Source organism: Sceloporus occidentalis, unplaced genomic scaffold (genome assembly GCF_023333645.1).
Source record: "Sceloporus occidentalis isolate IW3139 unplaced genomic scaffold, rSceOcc1.0.p SCAF_6, whole genome shotgun sequence".
NCBI classification, from domain to species: Eukaryota; Metazoa; Chordata; class Lepidosauria; order Squamata; family Phrynosomatidae; genus Sceloporus; species Sceloporus occidentalis.
In genome coordinates, this window is record NW_028316986.1 from 4,976,547 (window position 1) to 5,000,139 (window position 23,593).

General features: G+C 42.9%; 1 protein-coding gene across 4 annotated transcripts in view; it reads right to left on the reverse strand.

Moving 5' to 3' along the window:
* LOC149310350 (integrator complex subunit 9) overlaps positions 1 to 23,593 on the reverse strand; it is a 108,297-nt gene that overhangs the window by 30,329 nt on the left and 54,375 nt on the right. For all 4 annotated transcript variants that reach the window (XM_089528777.1, XM_089528780.1, XM_089528778.1 and 1 more), the window contains 2 exons: positions 20,576 to 20,710; positions 11,518 to 11,629 (listed from right to left, as the gene is read on the reverse strand). In XM_089528777.1, the coding sequence (XP_089384903.1) occupies positions 11,518 to 11,629; positions 20,576 to 20,710 (247 nt within the window). The remainder of the gene's footprint in view (positions 1 to 11,517; positions 11,630 to 20,575; positions 20,711 to 23,593) is intronic.

A 23,593-nucleotide genomic window follows, 5' to 3' on the forward strand; every position in this document is an offset into this window, starting at 1 on the left:
AAAAGGGAATTATTTGGGCTTGTTCGGGGGGGGGGGGTGGCCCCAGGAAACATCTTCATTGGAAGTGTTTTTAGCAGGAAGTGTTTTTAGCAGGATGGTGAAAGAGGAATAGAGCAAGACCTGGTATAACATGAATGTGTAGTACACCATTTCAGTTGTATGAGACTGAAAAAAAAGTTCTCTCTGGCATTTTCTAGATTCTCCAGAGTGTTTCTATGGTATGCTTCTGCCAGAAGTTGAGCACAGAGTCACAGTGGAGGACCGGGAGCAGTCGTCCCTGAAATGTGCTCTTTAAGGGATTTTGGATTTCAGCTCCCAGAATCCCAAACTATTGGCCAACGTGTCTGAGGCATCTGGGAGCTGAAGTCCAAAATCTCTTACAGGGCACAGTTTGGGGACCACTGACCTAAAGATTCCTAGAGATAATACTTTTCTAGCCATCTGTAGGTTCTCCAGCTCAACTCTATGGTCAATGTCCTATGGAAATATACCATAGAATCGTGCTGGAAAACCTAGAAAATGCTTAGACACAACATGTTATTGTTCATTTCAGGTTAGGAAAATAGCATTCCAGATTATATGTGGAAATTGTATTACTCAAAGTGTCTCAGAACTGATCCTTTGAATAATGTAGAGTTATTGGGTGTTGCAGTAAACAGTGTAATAAAGCTTGAGCTGGGAAAGAGTGAGAAGGTACCGTATATTCCGGCATATAAGACGACTGGGCACATAAGACGACCCCCAACTTTACAACTTAAAATAGAGTGTTTGGGATATACTCACCGTATAAGACTACCCATCTCTTCCACAATAAGTCAGAAAGGAGCTGAAGGCACCCAACAACAACAGCAGCAGCAGCGACAGAGGAGAAAGAGGGGGGAGGAGAAAAAAGGAGAAGGAGAAAGAAGAAAAGAAGGGGGAGACTCCACTACACTCTGAGGAAGGAGTGTGTTCCACATTTGAAATAACAGCATACACAACATTATTTCACCCGCCTCGACAACTCCTCCCGCCCTTCCTCTTGGTGCAGCTAAACTTTAGAATTAATGCAGTTTGACACCACTTTAAGAGCTGCTGCTCCATCCTATTGGAATCCTAGGATTTGTAGTTTTATAAGGTCTTTTGCCTTCTCTGCCCAAAGAATGTGGGGGGGGGGGCGCTGCTCCAAACTACAAATCCCAGGGATTCTGTATGGATGGAGCCGTGGCAGTTCAAGTGGCTCCTATTGGAATCAAAGCCCAGGAAGCTTTGTGCCAAATCAAAACGTGTTAGGCTGCAACTGCACTGCAGAAATAATCCAGTTTGACACCCCTTTAACTGCCCTGGCTCAGTGCTATGGAATCCTGGGAATTCTAGTTTTCTAAGACATTTAACCTTCTCTCTCAGCAAACTTTGGTGTAATAACAAACTACAATTCCCAGGATTTCATAGCACTGGGCCATGGCAGTTAAAATGGTATGAAACTGGATTGTCTCTGGAGTGAAGATGCAGCCTGAGTTGGATCCAAGACACACTGCAGAAATAATCCAGTTTGAGACTGCTTTAACTGCCCTGGTTCAGTGCTAGGGAACCCTGGGAAGTGTAGTTTTGTGAGACATTGAGCCTTCTCTATCAGAAAGGGCTCTGGTGCCACAACAAACTACAATTCCCAGGATTCCCTAGCAATGAGCCAGGAGAGTTAAAGTGGTCACAAACTGGATTATTTCTGCAGTGTGTTTTGGACCTTCGTTATTAAAAATGCTCAAGGTCCAACCCATACTACAGAAATAATCCAGTTTGAGACCGCTTTAGCTGCCCTGGCTCAGTGCTAGGGAACCCTAGGAATTGTAGTTTTGTGAGAAAGAGCTCTGGTGCCACAATGAACTACAATTCCCATGCATCTGAGGAAGTACGCTTAAGTCTAGGAAAGCTGCCAATTTTTCTTTCAGTGAGTACAAGACGGCCCCCCGACTTTGGGGAAGATTTTCCTGTGCTAAAAAGTCGTCTTGTACGCCGGAAAATACGGTACTTTAGCTGATCCTACTGTACGGAGTGTGTCTGCCTACAACAGGCAAGGTGAAGAGCAGATGCCTCCAGAAAAACAGAGAGGAAAGTTGGACTAATAAATAATAATAAAATAATAATAATAAAACTTTTATTTGTATCTTGCTTTTCTGTGACGAGACAATCAAAGCGGCTCACAACACATTAAAATGCACATTTACAACATTGTGTCCCAAATTCCCCCCCCCCCCCTTAAAACAGGATTAAACATGTCTCACTAGCCATATGTCCCCAAATGATAAAAGTTTGGCCTCCAAAATGGAAATCATAAGAAAAGCAGCATCTGGTGAAAGAAAAAGTCATCCTCGAAGCATTTTGAAAGAAGCCTTCAGGTGGTTCCTCGAAGGTTCAGACTGTTTTTCTTTACTTATTCAAGGCTTACTTAACCTGGCTGTTTCATTTCATATGTGCATATTTCAGAGACATATATGTTAGTTTGGAATATCAGTATGCAAAGGCATCTTGCAGCACCTTTGAGACTAAGGGGCTCTACAGACTGGCACTTTGTGCCAGCATGTAGGAGGAGTCACAGCACAGTGTCCACATGCTGGACACCATGACTCTACCCCATCACATCATAATGCCATGCGCCCTTCTAGATGGCAAGTGGCATCATGGTGCAGCCCTGGCACTGCATTTAGATGATGCAGCGCCAAAAGGGCATCAGGAAGCCGCACCACTGCGGCTATGACACCCTTTAGAGGGCGCAAAAAGGAGCCTTTTTTCTGGCTCCTTTTTGTGCTCCCTAGAAGCTAGATTGGTGCCGCAGCATGCAGTTGCTGTGGTACCGATCTGACCATTAAAGGGGCAGCTGGATGCCACCCATCTGTCCATGCCCTAACTTTGTAGATAAAGCTGTAGCATAAGCTTTCGTAGGCTTGGGCTAGTTCTTCAGATGCAAGGAAGTACAGTAAAGTACAGTAACATCCAAAATCCAACAAACAGCAATATCTTTATTAGAACATCCAAAATTCACAAAATACATGTTGCAACATATAATTTGTACATTTTGATAGGACTAATAAAGGTATTACTGTTTTGTGGATTTTGGATATTATTGCACTTCTGGTGCTACAAGATCGCTTTCCATACATGTACATAATATTAGTTTTGGATAAAAGGTTTGCTGAAACACACTGAACTGCTGAACTTTTTCTGTTAAAGAAGTAACACCTGGCAACACGTTTACTTGCCCAACCATGTGTATCTGTAATACACAGAATAATTGTTCTAAGATGAGGTGAAGCAGTTGGTGAGATTATGGTTTTTTGTGGGTTTTTCGGGCTATGTGGCCATGTTCTAGAACATGGCCACATAGCCCGAAAAACCCACAAAAACCATGGATGCCAGCCATGAAAGCTTTCAATTTCACATTGGTGAGATTAGTCTGTCATCGTGGCCTGTTTCGATGTACTTCCTAAAGAGAGCAGCAAAAGCCAAGTATAGTATGTACATGAAGGACATTTGGGATGCAAGAAATGAGAAAAATAAGCCATTCATTCATTTTTTAAAAGGGGGAAAAAACAGAAGAATAGAACAGATCAGATTTCGGGAGCTTCAGCTGGTCACGGGTGAGACCAAAAGCTGGGAATTAGAACCAAAGGCAACTAGCAAGAAGAGCCTGGGAAATTTAAGGTCTCGACAGCCTGCCCTTTATAGTGCCGGACTGGGGCCGTGGCAACTACATGCCGCAGCCTGATCTCTCCTTTCCGTGGTGCAAAAAGGAGCTGCAAAAAGCAGCTCCTTTCTGTGCCTTGGAAAGGACGCCATAAATGCCAGCACATGGCACTGGATCATGGAGACACAGTGCCAGAAGAGCGCCATGATGCTGCATGCTGTGTGGAGCAGTGTGTGGCATCACGCTGGTCTGAGGACAGTGTAACTGCTAGTTGGCTGGCTAGAGAGGGGTTTTGGAGCTGCAATCCTGAGATGTAACTTTGAGTAAAACACAGAAGATCTAGCAAGAACAGGCTAATAGAGAAGTGTTCAATTATTTTTCTCTGTCTAGGAGGACCTAACAGCTAGTCTGGGTGGGCAATATTCACCCAAAGAAAGATGCTCAAATGCCAGGTCTTGTGTTGATGACCTGAGGGCAGCCTTGCTCAAAGCTGGTGGCTCCCTATTCTAGCCTACAGTGGACAACACCTAAACCTACTGTCTCCAAAATGAATCCCTGCACCCACTGTAGACAGGCAGAGGAGGCTCTGTTTCAAGTTCAGAAGAGTCAGGTCCTTCTCAGTTGCAATACAAGAGCTTTGGAACTCTCTGTTGCTCAGGTCTTGCAAACTCAGGGCTGTGGTGTCCTTGATTGAGTCTATCCATCTGTATGTGGCCCTCTTTTCCAACTGCCTTCTAATTTGTCAAACATGGGCGCGAGACACACTGCCCAAAAGCGGTGTGCCGGTGCTGAAACTAGGGTTCCAGAGCGCATGGCAACCACACACTCTGGAACCCTAGTCCATACGGGCGTTGTCATCATGGTGGCATCCTCTCCACGTGGGTGCTGCCATGACGTCGACGATGCTGTGCAGAGCCTGCACGTCGCTGTGTTGTGTACATCATGAGTGCGCCAATAGCGCACTCATGATGTATGCAATGTGCCACAAAAAGAACCTGGAAGAACCGAGTTCTTTTTACTGTGGAGGGACGCCATGAAGTTTAGTGGCTGCGGTGTCCTTCCGCAGTTAAAACGGGTGAGTGCAGATTGCCGTTTCGGGGCGGTCTGTACCTCTCCCATGGTTGCCTTTTCTAATGAATTATGTCTTCTCATGAAATGTCCAAAACACTTCCTTAGACACTCTTGAATTGTTCTGAGCTGTCAAACAGTCTTTGCCAGGAGACTTTGTCTCCCTGTTTTCCTATGCGTCCCAGTTATGATAGCCCAGTTCTGAACCCAACTAGCCAGAGACATTTACCTTTACCAGTGAGCCAGAGACCTTTGCCAAGAGACTTTTACCAAGCTCTCCCTCTTCCTGTAGCAGCAATCTGAGTTTAGAAATGGCCCAGCTTTGGCCCAGAAAGGATCTAACGAGATCCAAGGAAAGGTACATTGGAATGATCTGTTAAATTTATTAAATTTAATATATTTCTTGATTCATTACACATACCTAATAATTTATTTTATGGGTGATGTGTCTGACAAATGGTAACCTCTCAGTCTGCTCCCTTTTAAAAATTTGTCTATAGATAATTTTTTAAGTTGTGTTGTTATGTGTCTTTGCCACTGTATCCCTAAGTCTGAGAAAGTGTGACTTGCCCAGGGTCCCTCAGTGAGTCACTGAGAGGTATTTAAACCCTGGTCTCCCTGAGTCCTAGTCCAAGACTCAAGCCATTACACTATGCTAGCTCCCTAGACATGTATGTCTAGAGGTTTCCTATTTAGGTCCCCTTTGTCTCCTTCTCAAAAATATATCTATGTTTTGCAAAGCTTCTTTGAAAACCTTTGACAAGAGATTCCAGTACAGATCAGTCAACATATCCTTTTTGGAGAAGAAGGAGACAGAAGATACGTGGGCAAGATATACATATACTGAGCATAGACAGGGGTAGCGTGTCCCTGTTAGTGCTCTTGGACATCTCAGCGGCTTTCGATACCATAGACCATGGTATCCTTCTGGAGCGCCTGATAGAGGTGGGAATTGGGGACACTGCGCTCCAGTGGTTCCGATCCTACCTCTCCGGGAGGTTCCAGATGGTGCAGCTGGGGGACGTGTGCTCCAACAAGAGGGCCCTTACATCTGGGGTTCCTCAAGGAGCCATTCTGTCTCCCATCCTTTTTAACATTTACATGAAACCGCTGGGAGAGATCATCCGGAGTCATGGGGCGCGGGGTTATCAGTACGCTGATGACACCCAGATAGTTTTCTCTATGTCTCCGATTGATGCAGTGACCAGGGATGGCATCTCTCCTCTCGTGACTTGTCTGGAATCGGTAATGGGCTGGATGAGGGAAAACAGACTCAGCCTGAATCCAGAGAAAACGGAAGTGCTCGTGATAGGTTCTCCTGGCCCGGGAATGGCAGTGGTTCCACCTGTCCTGAACGGAATCACGCTTCCTGTGAAGGACTCAGTACGCAGTCTGGGGGTGCTTATGACTCGTCGCTCCATCTTACTTCTCAGGTGGATGCGACGGTCAGGAGCACCTGTTATCAGCTTCGGCTGATACGCCAGCTGCATCCCTACCTGGACCAGAGGGACCTTGAAACTGTAGTACACGCTCTGGTAACCTCTCGATTGGACTTCTGCAACGCGCTCTACATGGGGCAACCCTTGTACCATACCCGGAAGCTGCAATTAGTGCAGAATATGGCAGCACGACTGGTCACCGGTACTTCCAGGGCCAGTCACATAACACCTGTGCTTAAAGACCTTCATTGGCTGCCTATTCGCTTCCGGGTGCAATACAAGGTGTTGGTTATTACCTATAAAGCCCTAAATGGCTTGGGCCCAGGGTACTTGGAGGACCGCCTCTCTCCGTACAATCCGCCCTGCACACTCAGATCAACTGGGCAGCAATTATTAAGAGTTCCAGAGGTCAGATTAGTTACTACCACCAGGAGGGCCTTTACCACCTCGGCCCCCAACCTCTGGAACTTGCTGCCCGCCGAGCTCTGCTCGGCCACCTCCCTGGCCCAATTTAAGAAGGGGTTGAAGACATATCTTTTCGAGCGGGCCTACCCCTGATTCTACCCCCCAGTATACTCTCTCTCCCCTCCTTCGTCAGCTGATTGAGCTGGCATGAGTTTGCTTGTTTTTATTGTAATGTTTTTAATGTATTTTAATATGTTTGTATGGATTGCTTGTTGTACACCACCCTGATTTCTAGAAGGGCGGTTTAGAAATAAAATATTATTATTATTATTATTATTATTATTATTATCATCATCATCATCATCATCATACAAAACCCTGGTAAATCTGAGTATCTGATGCACTACTATCCCCTTTTGACTTGTAACATACTGTTCGGAATAGCACAAACCATTTACTAAGCCCCTCTTAGCCAGTTTATCACATCTCTTTTCTGATTCACAGCCAAAACATTCTCCACCATTCATACGTTCATCTATCTATCCTGGTCTTGGGTAATATCTTGCCTCCTGCCTTTGTCTCCTAACAACCATCATTAAACCTGGACTTGTCACTCATCAGTGTACTCACAAGTTTTGCACTTTATTCATACAATCTGATTATAAAGGTCCTTCCTGGGCATCTGTTCACTCCATGCATCTGAGGAAGTAGACCAAGTCTACAAAAGCTTATGCTACAACTTCATCCGCCCGGATAATCTCAAAGGAGCTACAAGATCCTTTTTTATACTGGTATTCCAGACCAACACAGCTATGTCTCTAAATTCTACCCCCATCTGTGCTAATGGTTTAAGTTGCTCTTCTATGTTCAGGGGCCACATACCTGTAATGACAGTTGTTGTTGTTATGTGGCTTTATGCTGCTTTTGACTTATGGAAATTCCAAGGCAAACTATCATAGCGCTTTCTTGGCAAGATTTATTCAGAGGAGGGTTGCCATTGCCTTCCCCTGAAACTGAGATCATGTGACTGAGGGAGAATAACCAGCTTGGATTCAGACTGTTTGAAAGACCATATCATATATATGAGTCGAACTGAGTTTTAAGATCTTTGGTGAAGGACTTTCTCTTGATCTCACCACCATCTGAGAAAGTAGGACCTCTATGAAAGCGGTTGCCTTCCAGCTCCAAGCAGTGGGGCAACCCTTGTACCAAACTTGGAAGCTTCAATTAGTACAAAACATGGCTGCCAGATTGGTCACCGGTCGTTCCAGGTTTGACCACATAACACCAATCTTAAAAGATCTTCACTGGCTGCCTATTCGCTTCTGAGCACAATACAAGGTGTTGGTAATTACCTATAAAGCCCTACATGGCTTGGGCCTGAGTTACTTGAAAGACTGCATCTCCCCATATAATCCGCCCTGCACTCTCAGAATAACCGGGAAGAACTTGCTCGAAGTCCCTACTTCAAGATATGTTACTACTTCTCAGAGGGCCTTTTCAGTAACGCATTGAAATAGTCTTCCATCTCATTATCTCCCTTGAACTGTTTAAAAAGAGACTTAAAACCTTTCTCTTTAAACCAAGCATTCCCCCATGTTCACTGAAGTTATGTTCGATCCCCTTTTCTCCCTCTCACTTACATACACCTATGAATTGGATTTTAATTGTATATTGTAATTAATGTAATGTGGTTTTAATTTTATGTTGTTTTAATAATTTTACTATGTACACCGCTTTGATCACTGCGGAAAAGCGGTATAGAAATAAATTTTATTATTTTATTATTCTGCTACAACTTCTTTGGCATAGTTGGTCCCAAAGGTGCTATAAATCCCTTTGCATTTGGAATTTTTTCCTCTCTGAACAAACACATCTTTAAGTCTATCATCTCTCTATCATCTCCTCCTAGAAACTAGTACCAGGGACAGCTCATGGACTGAGAGCATGGGCTCCGCTCTTCAACCACAGAAGCCCTCAGAGTGGCTTATAAAATGTTAATTTGACAGTTCCCTACCCTCATGTTTACAATCTGAATGAGGCACAACACAGAAGGAAATTTTGCGTTACTTTTGCATTACTTTTTTGCATTACTTCCTCCCACTTTGATCAAAGCCAGCTTTAAGGAACGGTGTTGCCTTCAATTTTGTTATCTCTTTTGCTTGTTTAGCACGCAGTAAACTGTTTGACACTGTGAGCCGAGTCCCTGCCTAGAAACTCTACAGTGATATTTGCAAGTTCCTGATGCAATTGTTGTGTATGTTTTGATCCCTACGGCTTCAGTAACACCCACCAAGCCTGAGAAATAGCTCTGTTATGACTCTAAGTTCCTGGGTTAGAGTCTGCCAAGGCCTGTTTACTGCCAAGATCAACAGAGTTCAATATACATGTCTGGAGTGCACACCTGGTAGCAACATTTGAAACAATCTGACAAATGATGTTCTTCACACCCGCAGCATTGGATAGCTCAACAATTAGCAGCTTCTCCAATGGTGAAAATTAATTTGCCAGTTTGTTCTAAATTTGTAACAACAGCTGTGGCTATAACCTATCTATGAATCACAGGAGCATGAGAAGGAAGAACCAGATTCCAAAAATGAAAGGCAAGAAAAGGAAAGGAAATAGCACTGGCTTTTATGAATGTAAATAACAGGGAAACAGTCAGTTTGGTCATCACTGCCAAAAGCTCTAACAATCTGCAGGGAATACATATACTATAGGCAACTGAGGACAAAGTCCATTTTTAAAAAAAAACCTTGAATACACACCACAGTTTAAATGAAGGAAAACTAATTTAGGTCATAGAATTTTAACTGCTGTTAAGACTGTTAGGAAAAATACAGCAAATTAACTGCAAGGATGCTGAGTGAGAACACATGAGCCTGATAAATAAAAATCCAGGGACATAATCTGCTTTAAAACTACTGAAATCTGGAGTCTTCTATGGCTTCACTGGATTTCACTGTTCTCCCCCCCCCCCCCCCCCGACACACACATTATTTACTTCCAAAGAATTTTGGGTTTACCCATACAGCAGAAAGCATACCTTACACATCAACTCTGGCTGAGATCCTACATCTTGCTTGTATACAGAATTAATGCAGTTTGACAGAATTACAGCAGAATTAATGCAGTTTAACACTGCTTTAACTTTGTTGTTGTTTGCCTTCAACTCATTTCCAACTTGTGGCAATCCTTTCCAGACACCAGTTCTCAGAATCCCAGAGACAGCCATTTTGGCTGAAGGGATTCTAGGACATGCTATCCAATAAATAAATTAATAAATAAAAAAGTGCAGGCGGGAAGACATTCCTAAATTCTATAAAGTCTGTATCAGTGCTTCCCAAACTTTGGTCCTCCAGATGTTATGGACTTCATTTCCCAGAATTCCTGACTGCTAGCCAAGTTAGCTAGGGCTTCTGGGAGCTGAAGTCCAAAATACCTGGAGGACCAAAGTTTGAGAATCGCTGGTCTACATAAAAGAACATGGCTGGAGGTGTCCATATATATGGGCTGCCAATTAGGGAGTTAAATCTTCATAAATGTTATTCCCATAGGCAGTAATGAATTATTTTACTATTTTTTTTCTCCCTGATGCATTCAAAATTGGAATCCTATTGGCCTAAATCTTGTTGTGACAGTATTATGCAAAGGGTCAGTTCTTGGATTTTTCACGTATTGTCTGGAACACAATTTCTTTTACCAGAAATGACCAACAAAATGTTCTCGCTAGGCATTTTCTAGGTTCTCCAGCACAATTCTTTGGTATGTTTTCACCAGAGGATGCTGGAGGACATAGAGATTCTTATAGGGAACACTTTTCAGCATTTTCTAGGTCCTCGAACACAATTCTACGGTCAACCTCCCACAGAATCATACCACAGAATTGTGCTAGAAGGCCTAGAAAATGCCTAGAGTGAACATGATTTTTCTGATGAGTGTAACTGAACCCATGTTCTACAAACCCATATAAATATGCAGTCCTAGTGTACTCCTATTATTGTTTACTCACTGAATCAATGGGATTTGCCTATAGGCTGATTCACCATTCATAACTGATTGATTAGGTTTACTCAATTTGGGATTAACTATCAGAAGCCAGCTGTTCTGGTTAAAGAGAACACATGTCATTTTTTTTTCTGTACAGAAAACAACATTTTCTGCTCAGAAAACAATGTTTTCTGGACAGGAAACCTGATTTCCATGTAGGAAATATCTTTTAACTGCCCTCACCCATTTTTCTGCATACAGTAATTTCTGAATTGCACAGATTCTCACCCATCCAGGATTTTTCTTGTTATGGTTTCTCAACATTCAGAAAATCTATTTTTTGTCTAACATCAAAATATTTTCAAATATTCTTTCCACTTACTACCAAGTTTGGCCACACAAAGTTTACAGACTCCTCGCCTCCCCACCACTCCACTCTTTTCTAGACACCGTTCAGCAATCAAGTGCAGGAAAAAGGAGAAACAAGTCTGGCTCTGGAGGAGAGCAAGGAAGAACATTAACAAAACGTGTGTGAAGATTTTAAACTGGCTGAGCGACAGACAGGAAACGGCAGGATCCGCGGCGGGAGCCTTGTCAAAACAGGACTCCTTGGCAGCAAAGTCGTCCACTTAGTGAACGAACAAGAGCAGACGACTCAATCTCATTATGCCAGTTCCATTCCAAAACCGTGCATATTTTTTCCCTCCTTCCTCTCTCCAAAGGTACAACTTGCATCTCTCAAAAGCACTTACTGTATTAATGAGAGAGGCAAAGGCACATCGTAAAAAATCTGAACTGCTAGTTTTATGCCAGAAAGAAAGAGAGAGAATGAGAGTGAGAGTCAAAGCAGTTACCTCTGTTCCAGGAATCGCAGAGCAATTTCCCACTTGGGGGTTATGAGTCAGATTATAAAGCAAGCAAAGCACAACCCCACTGCTCACCCTGGATACCTACCAAGGTTGCTGCAGAATTCGCCCACCATGCCGTCTGGATTGGCGGTGGGAATCTGGGTGAGTCCGGTCAGGATGAGAACGTCGCTGTTCTTGAGGGAAACTTGGTCCATGGGCTGAAAAAGATGGTGTCCAAAAGACAGAGTCTGTTAGATGAGAACATCTGGATCAGAGTGAACACTTCTTTAGTCCAGCTTTCTGCTCTCCAACTCTTGTGAGCATGGACCCTGTCACTAAGCAGTTGGGCTTTAGAGTTGTTGTTTTTTCCACATCATGGCTAAATCTTAACAGCTGTCTAGTGTCATAAATGGATTAATCTGTATTTAGAAAACCTCACTAGATAGTTTTGCTTTAGCTTGGATGTTTAAGACTGGGAAAAGACACAGAACTTGGAATGCAACAGGAAAGTCAATGTTTCTTTTTGTAACATTCTTGGACATTTCTGATATCTATTGGGATGGGAGATGGGTCATGCCTATGTACTTCAATTTCCTGTGTTTGCTTCTATACTATTTAATCCTTGGGAATCCATTTTCCATGGGCCTTGGCTTGGGATGAATGCACCCCAGCTCAGGAACTCCATAAGCCACCTATGGGGATGTTGAATATCAGCCATGGGACAGACTTGGGTAAAATTTGTTGTTTACAGACCCAATAATCACTTTAGATCAGGCCAGACCTCTGTAGTCTAGCATCCTGTTCTTCAGTGACCAACCAAATGCTAAACTGTGAAACCTACAATCAGGACATGAGAGAAAAATGTAGCTTCCTACAGTTCTGGGATCAAAACTGAAAAAGTCATAATTAATGACAGCAGGTGATTTACATAGCTTTAATGTAGATAATGAAGAAATTGAAATAGTTAAAGATTTTCCATACACTGGAACGGTTATTAATGAGAGACTGCAATCAGAAGAAGACTTGAAAGGGCAGCTATGAAAGAACTAGACATGATGATTAAGTATAAAGATACTTTACTGAATACTAAAGTCACGATTGTCCATGCTTTATCTTTCCAATTTCTATATATCGTGAAAGCTGGCCAGTGAAGATAGCTGATAATTTCATTATCTTGGATCATGAGTTTTATAGGTCTATAGACAGAGGAAGAACAGTGTCACTCTGGTTCACTTGCTCTACATCATATGCAGTTTTATACACCTCTTTAATGACTCGCCCATCTCACTCCACTTACTTAGCTTTATTTCAAGCTAAACAGTCCCACATGGGGGTGTCACTCCAGTCCCTTGGTTTTCTTTCTGTGTATTAACAGCTTAGGCTGAACACAGGAATGGGGTGTCATTGCTAAAAACAAAAACAGTCCAAAAACAATTCTAGAATCCAGTTTTGAAACAGTTAAAACACCAATTTCAAATACTGAATGTCAGGTGGAACAGCACTGTTGTGGCTGTCCAGGAGAAGCTTAAAAGACATGGAATCTAACTTCCATGTGTAGGGAGGTATGCATTTGAGGAGTTGCTACAGAGGAAGCCCTGTTACATGTACCCATTAATCTAACTTCACAAGTTAGGGACATGGTTTTGGGACATGCAGGAGGTCTTCATCTGATGATCTCACATTTCTGGCAGGCTCATATGAGGGGAGGCGGTTTTTCAGATATCCTGGACTAGGTCATTTAGGGCTTCATAAGTCAAGAAGCACCTTGAATTGAGTTTGGAAGCAAACTGGAAGCCAGTGCAGTTCTCGCAAGACCAGTGTTATATGGTCTTTAAAATGCACACTTGACACCAGTCTAGCTGCTGCATTTTGCACTAGCTGCAGCTTCCAAACACTTTTCAAAAGCACTACACACAGAGAGCCTTATAGCAGTTTAATCAAGAGGTAATTGAGGCATGAATCATTATGGCCAGATCTGCCTTCCCCAAGAAAGGGTGCAGCTGGCACATCAGCAGAAGGTAGGCAAAGGTGCTCCTAGCCACCTGGCTTTCCAGGAGTAGTGTTGGGTCAAAGAGTACCCCAAAGCTACAAACCTGATCTTTCAGAGGAAGAGCAATCCAGCCCAGAACAGGGTGTGAACCCAATCTGAGGTTGGCATATTTATTAAACAGAAATCGAATATAACATCACAGATTACTTATTTAATACATCTATATCCTGATTCACACTGACTCAAACTCACATGGCTCACTCCGTCTCTCACTCATATCCAAACTAACTCAGTGGCACAACAGCTCTGTACATGGTAGCCTCACTTTGCTAGAATGGCTAACACATGTTGTGTGTCAAGTCATTTCCGACTTATTGTGATCCCCAAGGAGAACCTATCATGGGGTTTTCTTGGCAAGATTTGTTCAGAGGAGGTCAGTGGGTTTCATGGCTGAGCTGGGAATTGAACACTAGTCTCCAAAGTCATAGTCCAGCACTCAAACCACTACGTTACACTGGGCCCAGTGACAGACCCTAACCTCCACAAATCCATCCAGCTTTTTTTCTAAACTTGTCCTTTTCAAACCTTGGAAGAGTTACTTTTTTTTGGACTATAATTCCTAGAATCTCCCAGCCGACATGGCCACTGTGGAGTCAGCAGTCGAAAAAAGTAAGTTTTCTTAGCTCTGAGAAAAAGTGGACTGGGGTGAGGTGGGGTGGGAAAGCTCCCAATAAGCTTGCAATAAAATAAAATAAAAATGAAACTCTCATCATCAGAAAATGCCAATAAGATAGTACAAGTAATATTGAACCTGCCTGTGGAAAATATATGTAATCATTATACAGTATTCAATAGTCATAATTTCATCTTCCATTGAGCTGAGGGGGAGAGAACCAACATCGATTACTGGGGTCAATGTGCAGAAGGTACTTTTGACAGTCTTTGGCAAATTTTCTGGGCTGCCTTGTGCCCTTCCCCTTCACCCTTTGTAGGAGTCAATGCCGGATTTGATTTCTGTGCCAAGAGTTGATTTTGTAAGTTACTGGTGTTGAGCAGCACCCAGGGCAAAGTGTCCTTGTAGAGAGGATTAGAGCTCCAAGTTTCAACTAATAAAAAGGGCTTATGAGCATCACTTTGATCGAGGCTTTTAGCCCCTGAACACAATATAAGAGCAGCTGTTGCTGAAAGGGCCCCAAGTGTGACGTGCTGGACTTGCATAGAAAATGTTGTTGCACTTATTAGATAAATCTCAAAGGGATCTTGTAGCACTTTTGAAACTAACAGAGTGAAAGAAGCTGTAGGATAAGCTTTTGTAGACTCGGTCTACTTCTTCAGATGCCTTTATAAAGTCTACGAAAGCTCATGCTACAACTTCTTTTTCTCAGTTAGTCTCAAAGATGCCACAAAACCCCTTTGCATACTAATATTCCAAACTAACATGGCTATGTCTGATTTATTAGATTAACGTAAGATAAAGTATAGATTTACAAGTGTGTTTGATGAAGACACAGGAGAAAGCCTTCTCTGGTTGAACTCCCTTCCATGGCAGGTCTGGTCGGTCCCCTTCCTGCTGGCAAATGAAAGCCTTTTTATTTGGTCAGACCTTTGAAATTTAATTATGCATTAGTAGTTTGCATGTGAAGTGGTGTGCTGTATTTTAATCTTTTATTGGTCATTGTGTTTTAAATGTGTTTTTAATCAGTGTGACCATTTAAAAAATAATACTGCTATTTATAGATTTTTGTGGGTTTTGGGGGCTATGTGGCCATGTTCTAGAAGAGTTTATTCCTGACGTTTTGCCTGCATCTGTGGCTGGCATCTTCAGTGTATAGGTAATCTGGTCATCTGTTGGGAGAAGGTTAGAGGATGGACTGTTGGAGTGACTGCGATTGGAAGAACCATATAATGCTTGGATGGGGTAGTTAGAGAGGTTAGGAGAGTTGGAGTCAGAGTTAGGATGTGAATGAGGGATAGAGTGAGAGTCAGGATTCAGATCTATTAAATAAGTAATCTGTGATGTTATGTTCAATTTCTATTTGTATTATACACTTGAGCCTCTGAGAAATCCACATAAGAGATATTGGAAAGCTTTCTGGTCCATGGTGTCTGTGGTGGCAGCCATTAATCCATGGTGATGTTGTCCAGTGGGGGATCAGATGAATAAAGTCTTGCTCAGGGACTGTGAGGGCATCTAGAAGGTCCCCACAATTGAGATCACAGTGGTGGGATGGGAGAATCATAGAATCGTAGAGTTGGAAGAGACTGCAAGGGCCATCCGGTCCAACCCCAATCTGCCATGTAGGAAATCACAATCAATGCATCCCCAACAGATGGCCATCCAGCCTCTGTTTGAAGACCTCTAAGGAAGGAGACTCCACTACACTCCGAGGGAGTTTGTTCCACTGCCCAACAGCCCTTACTGTCAGGAAGTTCCTCCTAATGTTGAGATGGAATCTCTGTAGTTTGCATTCATTGTTCTGCGTTCTAGTCTCTGGAGCAGCAGAAAACAAGCTTGCTCCCTCCTCAACATGACATCCTTTCAAATAGTTAAACAGGGATATCATATCACGTCTTAACCTTCTTTTCTCCAGGCTAAACATCCCCAGCTCCCTGAGTCATTCCTCATAGGGCATGGTTTCTAGACCCTTCACCATTTTAGTCGCCCTCCTTTGGACACGCTCCAGTTTCTCAATGTCCTTTTTGAATTGTGGTGCCCAGAATTGGACACAGTATTCCAGGTGGGGCCTGACCAAGCAGAATAGAGTGGCACTATTACTTCTCTTGATCTAGACACTATACTTCTATTGATGCAGCCTAAAATCGCATTGGCCTTGTTAGCTGCCGCATCAGACTGTTGACTCATATTCAACTTATGGTCTACTTGGACTCCTAGATCCCTTTCACACATAATTTCATTCAGCCAGGTGTCCCCCATCCTATATCTGTGCATTTCATTTTTCTGCCCTAAGTGCAGTACCTTACAATTCTCTGTGTTGAATTTCATTTTGTTAGCTTTGGCCCAGTTTTCTAGTCTGTTCAGGTCATTTTGAATCTTGATCCTGTCCTCTGGGGTATTAGCTGCTCCTCCTAATTTGGTGTCATCTGCAAATTTGATAAGTATGCCCCCAATTTTGTCCTCCAAGTCTTTGATAAAAGGTCTTCACATTGGTGGCAAAGGTAGGGATAAGTGGAAACCTACACTGTACACAGTGTACAGTGGTACGATTTGAAGAAGTCAACACATTTGGTGGCAGTGGGTTGGGACAAGTGGAAGCCTCAGACTAAGGCTCATCTTACTCTGTGTGGGCAACAGTGGTCCAGGAGTCCATTTATGTCCATTAAAACCTCTGATAGGCCACATCAGTGCCATTAGTTAAATCAAAATGGTGTAGGAGAACAAGAGAGAGGGTCTTCTCTGCTGTAGCACCCTAGTTAAGGGACTCCTTCCTACTGGAAACCTGACTGGCACCAACTTTACTGTCATTCTGGTGCCAAGTGAAAACACAGTTGCTCACTAAAGCTTTTGGGGCTTTACTGGCTTTACAAAACCCTTACCAATATATGGTTTCAACTAGTCTTTAACCATTCTACCTTTAATCTGTCTTTTTTAACTTGCTAAATTGTTTGATATATCTTTAGACTAATCGTTTAAAAAAATATTTTCATGGCTTTAAATTTTGTAAGTTTTATTATACACTTCTTGAGATACCTACATAGAGGATGGCACCAAAACCCACACAAGAGGATCTTAGAGGCCATACTTTCCCCACCCCAACAACTACAGTCAGCCCTCTGTTTTTGCAGAAGATCCATTCCGGACCCTCCTGTAAAAATGGAATTTTGCACATATTCAAGCCCCATAGGCTTGAATGGGGGTGCGTGCCATGAGATGTTGCAGGCATATGCCCCATTTGGATCCCCTCCGTTTGCTCCTTGCGAGTAAGTGAGGGTCGTGGATATGAAGTCCACGCAAAACGGAGGGGCAACTGTAGTTTCTAACTGTGGAAATCTTGGTGCTCCTGAAAAACCCAGTATTGCCATACTGAAGTCAATCTTTCTTTCTGGCTGCAGATTCTTTTGATTCTTTCAGGCTGTGAACAAGGTAAGGAAAATGCCACAAATTCGGTGTTCCTCCCTTTGCACCAAAAAAAAAAAAAAAAGCTCATGGACAAAAATTCAGCCGATTTGCTGCAGGACAGCCTGAAGCAGAGTCAAGAATTTTGCAGTGGATCCTTCAGTTCTCCAAGCGTGCAGCCAGTGCACTACCAAATATAATATAAATAAATAAATAAATAAAAATTATGGATCTTGTGAGAATTAATTTACTGGAAATTACATCTATAGCACTATGAAGGCTTTGCCCTTAGATGAACAGGTTGGACGAGTTGGCAGGCAGTTAAGCCATCATTCCTTAAGAGATAATTCAAAGGGCTGAAATAGGTGCAATCTGAAAAGTCTCAAGGATTATATAGTGAAATATGTTGCTTTAAAGGAATTAATGAAAGAAGGAAAGAGAGGGAATGAGAGAGCAGACAATCTATGGGGCTTTATAGACATTTTAGAGAATAAAGCAAATAATATTAATAATTTGGGGCCTTTATTAGTGAATGAAAAGGTTCTATTTTTTTTGGATGGCTAAACCTGTCTAACTATGTGCATTTACCTGAATGACAAGATTCACAGTCATGGAGCCTTGAACAAAAATGGACAAGCTTTTTTTCAGTTAAAGGATGCATTGCCACCAGGGTTATCTGTCTATGGCCCGGTACACACCGCCTGCAAAAGGCGGACGGGAGCTGCCTCTTTTTGCTGCACAGCATTACCACAGCAACCAAATGGCACGGTACTGCTGCACAGCAAAAAAGGAGCGCTTAGAAGCAGCTCCTGTTTGCTACACAGCTGCAACACAGCAAAGCGCCATAGGATGGTGCGGGGATGTCGCAGCTGCGCAGCGCCATCTGGATGCGCAGCTACGACGTCACCAATGTGTGAGATGTGTGGGCAGGGCCGCACAATCATGGTGGCCCCCACACATACTAGGGTTAGGAAGCGTGCTGTTGGTGTGTGATCCCTAACTCTAGTATCGCTAGGAGCACGGCGCATTTGGGCAATCTGTACCGTACCTTTAATTGCTAGGGTTGACAGGTGAAATAAGAGACAGGACTCCTGTTTCCTTAATAGGTGTGTAGAAGAGGGAATTTCAGCCTTGCTTGTGATCTGGTTGTGTGACAAGCAGCACCTGCAAAAATTCCCTCTTCTATACAACTATTAAAGTGACAGGAGCCAGTGTGTTGTAGTGGTTTGAGCATTGGACTAGGTCTCTAGAGATCAGGATTCGATTCCTTGCTCGGCCATGGCAACCCACTGCTTGACCTCAGGTGAGTCACACACTCTCAGCCCCAGAACGCCCCATGACAGGGTCTCCACAAGTCAGAAATGACTTGAATGCTCACGACAAGAAACCCTGCCCTTATTTCACCCAAGAACCCTAAAAATCAGGTACTTGCTGCACACAGGACTGAAATCACTAGTGGATACAGCCAGTTGCCTATCTTGTTTTTTTCCTTACCAAGCTTGCTTGTGGGGAAGGAACAGATAGTTCTTGCAGAGAGCTGAACAGACCAGAGGTGGCCTGGGAAGTCTGGAAGACCACAAAACCAGTATTTGGGAGAGCCACATGCAGCTCCAAAGCTGGATTGTCTAATTTAGCAGACAATATTGTTAAAAGAGCAATATTAAAATGGGAACCATATGTAATAAATAAATCTCTAGTAAACCAAATAGTGCTTTGCGTGTTGGGCTAGGACACTTGGGGACTAGGGTTCAAATCTACGCTTGGCCACAGCAACTCATTGGGTGGCCTTGGGCAAGTCAAATGCTCAGCCTCAGTGGAAGGCTATAGCAAAACTCTTCCAAGGAAACCTTGCCAGGAAAACCCTGGGATAGGGTCACCATAAATCAGAGTCATCTTGAAGGAGGGAATACCCAAGTGGACTTTCAGAATTAGAGTTACATTGTGTTCTCTGTGTTCCTCAGAGAAGGCCAAGGAAAAGCTGTTCCGAACAAATCTTGCCAAGAAAACCCCATGACAGGTTTGCCTTAAGGTCGACAGAAGTCAGAAACAACTTGAAGGCACACAACAACCAACCAAGAGAACACATAGCAGCAAGGCTGACCACATAGGCAATGAACTACTCCTAAATCCCCAGCTAAAGAAATAGGTCATATTGAGGATGGAGCAAGCTTGTTTTCTGCTGCTCCAGAGAATATGACCCGGAAAAATGGTTGCAAGCTTCAGGAAAAGAGATTCTACCTCAACATTAAGAGGAACTTTCTCACAGTAAGGACTGTTCAACAGTGGAACACACTTTCTCAGAGTGTGGTGGAGTCTCCTTCTTTTGAAGTCTTTAAACTTTAAACAGAGGCTGGATGGCCATCCATTGGGGATGCTATGATTGAGAGTTGGACTGAATGGCCCTTGTGGTCTCTTCTAACTCTATGATTCTATGAGGATTTAGCCTGGTGCTGAAAGGTCAATAAAGCTGGTGTGAAGTGTAGGTCTTCAGGGTTGACAAGTGAAATTGGAGGTGTCACCATGGAGAATTTATCATCCTGTCCCACTCCGATGCACTTCCCCAATGTAGAATGTTGATTCATTTTCCCCTTCATCCACTTTAAGTTCAGGAGGGACTTTTTCCAAAAGTGAACAAAAGTGGACTTCTACGTCAGTTCTGGGTTTTGAAAAAGGCCTGTAAGGGTTAAAATGGCCAGGATAGGACCAAAATGTGATGAAACTGCTCTCCATTTTCTAGGGTCCCCCCAAAATATTTTCAGCCTTAATGGGGCTTCCAACTCCCAACAGTTGTCTAATCCTGAGGTAAGAGGAACTATTTTTGGATTACAATTCTAAAAACCGTCCAGACATCATGACATTGTCCACACTGTTCAAAGGATACTGGGAGCCATAGGCCAACTTCATACTTTCTCCATGCAAGGTGCTAACTGTGGGACAATGAGATTAGGGTACACAATGTATGGGCAGATTAGGGGAAGGAGACCTTTTTATTTTTATTTATTTATTTGATTTATAGCTTGCCTTCCTACCAAGATTTCACCATACTGAGAAGCCAAAAACATCAAAGGTCTGTGTCAAAGTTCTGCAAGGATGCTGTACCTGTGGGTGAGTTGTGAGAAGAGAGGATCCCGACACATAGGAAACTTTCTCGTAATGTGACTGGATGATCCAGTTGGAGCTGCCAAGAGCGTATCCAGAACTAAGAGGAGAAACCTGTACTGCACCAAAAAGTTCCTATGGGAAAGGGAAGAAAGAGGCGGGGAAACCCAAACAACAATGAATTATTCAGAAAATAATTCCCAATGCACAATGTAGTAGTCAATTGTTGTATCTGTGCTATTGATATGCAAAGGGTTATTGGATCCAAAACACACTGCAGAAATAATTCAGTTTGAGACTGCTTTAACGGCACTGGCTCAGTGCTAGGGAATCCTGGGAATTGTAGTTTATTGTGGCACCAGAGCTCTTTGACAGAGAAATTTAAATATCTCACAAAACTATAGTTCCCAGAATTACTTAGTATTGAGCCAGGACTATTAAAGTGGTCTCAAACTGCACTTTTCTGCAGTGTGTTTTGAACCTTAGCACCTTCGAAACTAATTGTGTGAAAAAAGTTGTAGCATAAGCTTTCACGGAATAAGTCTACTTCCTCCGATGCATGGAGTGAACTGGTGCCCAGGAAGGACCCTTGCAATCAGACTGTACGAATAGCCATAGAAATGGAAAACTTGTGGTGATGGCACACTGCAGAAAGAATCCAGTTTGAGACCACTTTAGCTGCCTGGCTCAATGCTAGGGAATTTTGGGAACTGTTATTTCATGAGCTATTAAGCCTTCTCTGTCAGACAGCTCTGGTGCCATAATAAACTACAGCACTGAGCTAGGGCAGTTAAAGCAGTCTCAAACTGGATTATTTCTGCAGTGTGTTTTGGACTGAAGTGACAAAAGCAAGAGGAAAGATGTTCCCTAACGCCAGGGTGGGTGGATAACCATATGAATGGTGGAGGGAGTTTTGGGAGGTGATGTGAACTGGTGTGCATCCTTTCAGTATTTTAAAAATCAAACTATTTCTACTATGTGTATTTTTAAACAGAATTGTGATATAATTAAGACTTTTTTAAATATAAAATAAGTTTTTAGCTAAACCTTTATTTTAAAAATTGTAAGCTGCTCCTTCTATGCCAGGAGAAAGGAAGGACAGAAATCTGAATAATTAAAAATAAAACATAAATAAACAACCAGAAAGGTCGTCCCGCTCTGCTTGTAGTTTGCCCAGAAATGTTTGCTTTTGAAGACTGGCTCCTGATAACTAGTTACTGGATGACTTGTTTTTCTGCACTACAACTTCCAGAATCTCTCTGCTAGCATGCCCAACTTCTGGGAGTTGCACTTTCCAAGCTTTGGGCCAGACAGATTTTTGGCATGATCTTTAATTGTTCTTCTTACATTCTCTACAAATATATTTAAAACTGTTTCCCCTTTCTGCAATTAACTCAGCGGTTTGTATTAAACATATTGACATCCTGTCTCTCAGTTTCAAATTTCCAAGGCAGCCTACAATGTAAATTACAAGGGTGACACTAAAACCAGTTTAAAAGAACAGCTACAGCAGCAGAAAACCCATACCAAACAAATTAGGAACAATTAGCCAAAATCGAGAAGAACAGCAGCAGGGAAAATAAATAATCAAGGAGTACCTCTGACTATTCCTTGCCTAAGGAAACCCTATAAAATTAATGGAGCTGTTATAAGCTACCAGGCAAATGGAAGGCATATATATGCACATGTGTGCTGTTGTTGTTGTGTGCTTCAAGTCATTCCTGATTTATGGCAATCGTATCACAGGGTTTTCTTGACAAACTTCTTGAGAGGGGGTTTGCCATTGCTATCCTCTAAGGCTGAGAGACTGTGACTTGCCTAAGATCACCCAGTGGGTTTCCATGGCTGAGTGCAGATTTGAATTTTGCTCTCCAGAATCATAGGTTGCATCCACACTGCAGAAATAATCCAATCTTTTGACATAGCAGCTATGGCTCAATGCTATGGAATTCTGGGAATTGTAGTTTATTGTGGCACCAGAGCTCTCTGACAGAGAAAGAATCATAGAATCATAGAGTTGGAAGAGACCATAAGGACCACCCAGTTCTACCCCTTTCTGCTATGCAGGAAATCACAATCAAAGCATCCCCAACAGATAGGCATCCAGCCTGTTTAAAGACTTCCAAGGAAGGAGACTTCACTACACTCTGAAGAAGAGTGTTCCACGGTTGCAAAGATAAATAAACTACAGACCCCAGAATTCCCTAGCACTGGGCCAGGGCATTTAAAGTGGTCTCAAACTGGATTACTTCTGCAGTGTGTTTTGGACCAGACAAAGTTAAATGTCTCACAAAACTACAGTTCCCAGAATTCCACAGCACTGAGCCATGATAGTTAAAGTTGTGTCAAACTCGAATATTTCTGCAGTGTGGATGCAGTCAGTGGTCAAGCCACTACATCATTCTGGCTCTCATGCACATGCACATGAACCCTACGACTTTAAAATAGGGATGGGCAACTGTAGAGGCTCAAGGGCCAATTTTTCTTCCCAGAGAGCCCCTAGGGGCAGCAAAGATTGCCAAGAACGCCACAAAAATGAAAACAAAAAGCAGAAAAAGGAGATGTTAAGAGGTCCTCTTCTACTTTTGAAACATGGGTATTTATTTACGCTAAAGAGGGTGTTGTATACAAGTTATTTAAAAAGCAAATTGCCTTGTGTGGAAACAGTTCACCTTTTTTAATGGTCAAAAACAGCACTCCCAGGAGTTTGGAGGGGCTGCAGGCCACAGAAATAGATTTGGGAGCCATCCCTGGTCCCAAATTTCATATAAAGAAAGACCAAAAGGCTATGAAAGAGCACAAGAGGCCACCACTAATAAGATCCTGTCTGAGGTTGCCTTTCATGTGACCTGAAGAGGTAGAAGCAAACTGAGCATTGGAGGAAATACTAATCAACAGGCAGATTTGTATTCCGCATGCAACTGGGGAGGAATACTTATGGTATATTTGGTATAAGGCTTTGAGTGTTGGCCTAGGACCCTGGGAGTTGTTCTCGTGTGCCTTCAAGTCGTTTCTGAC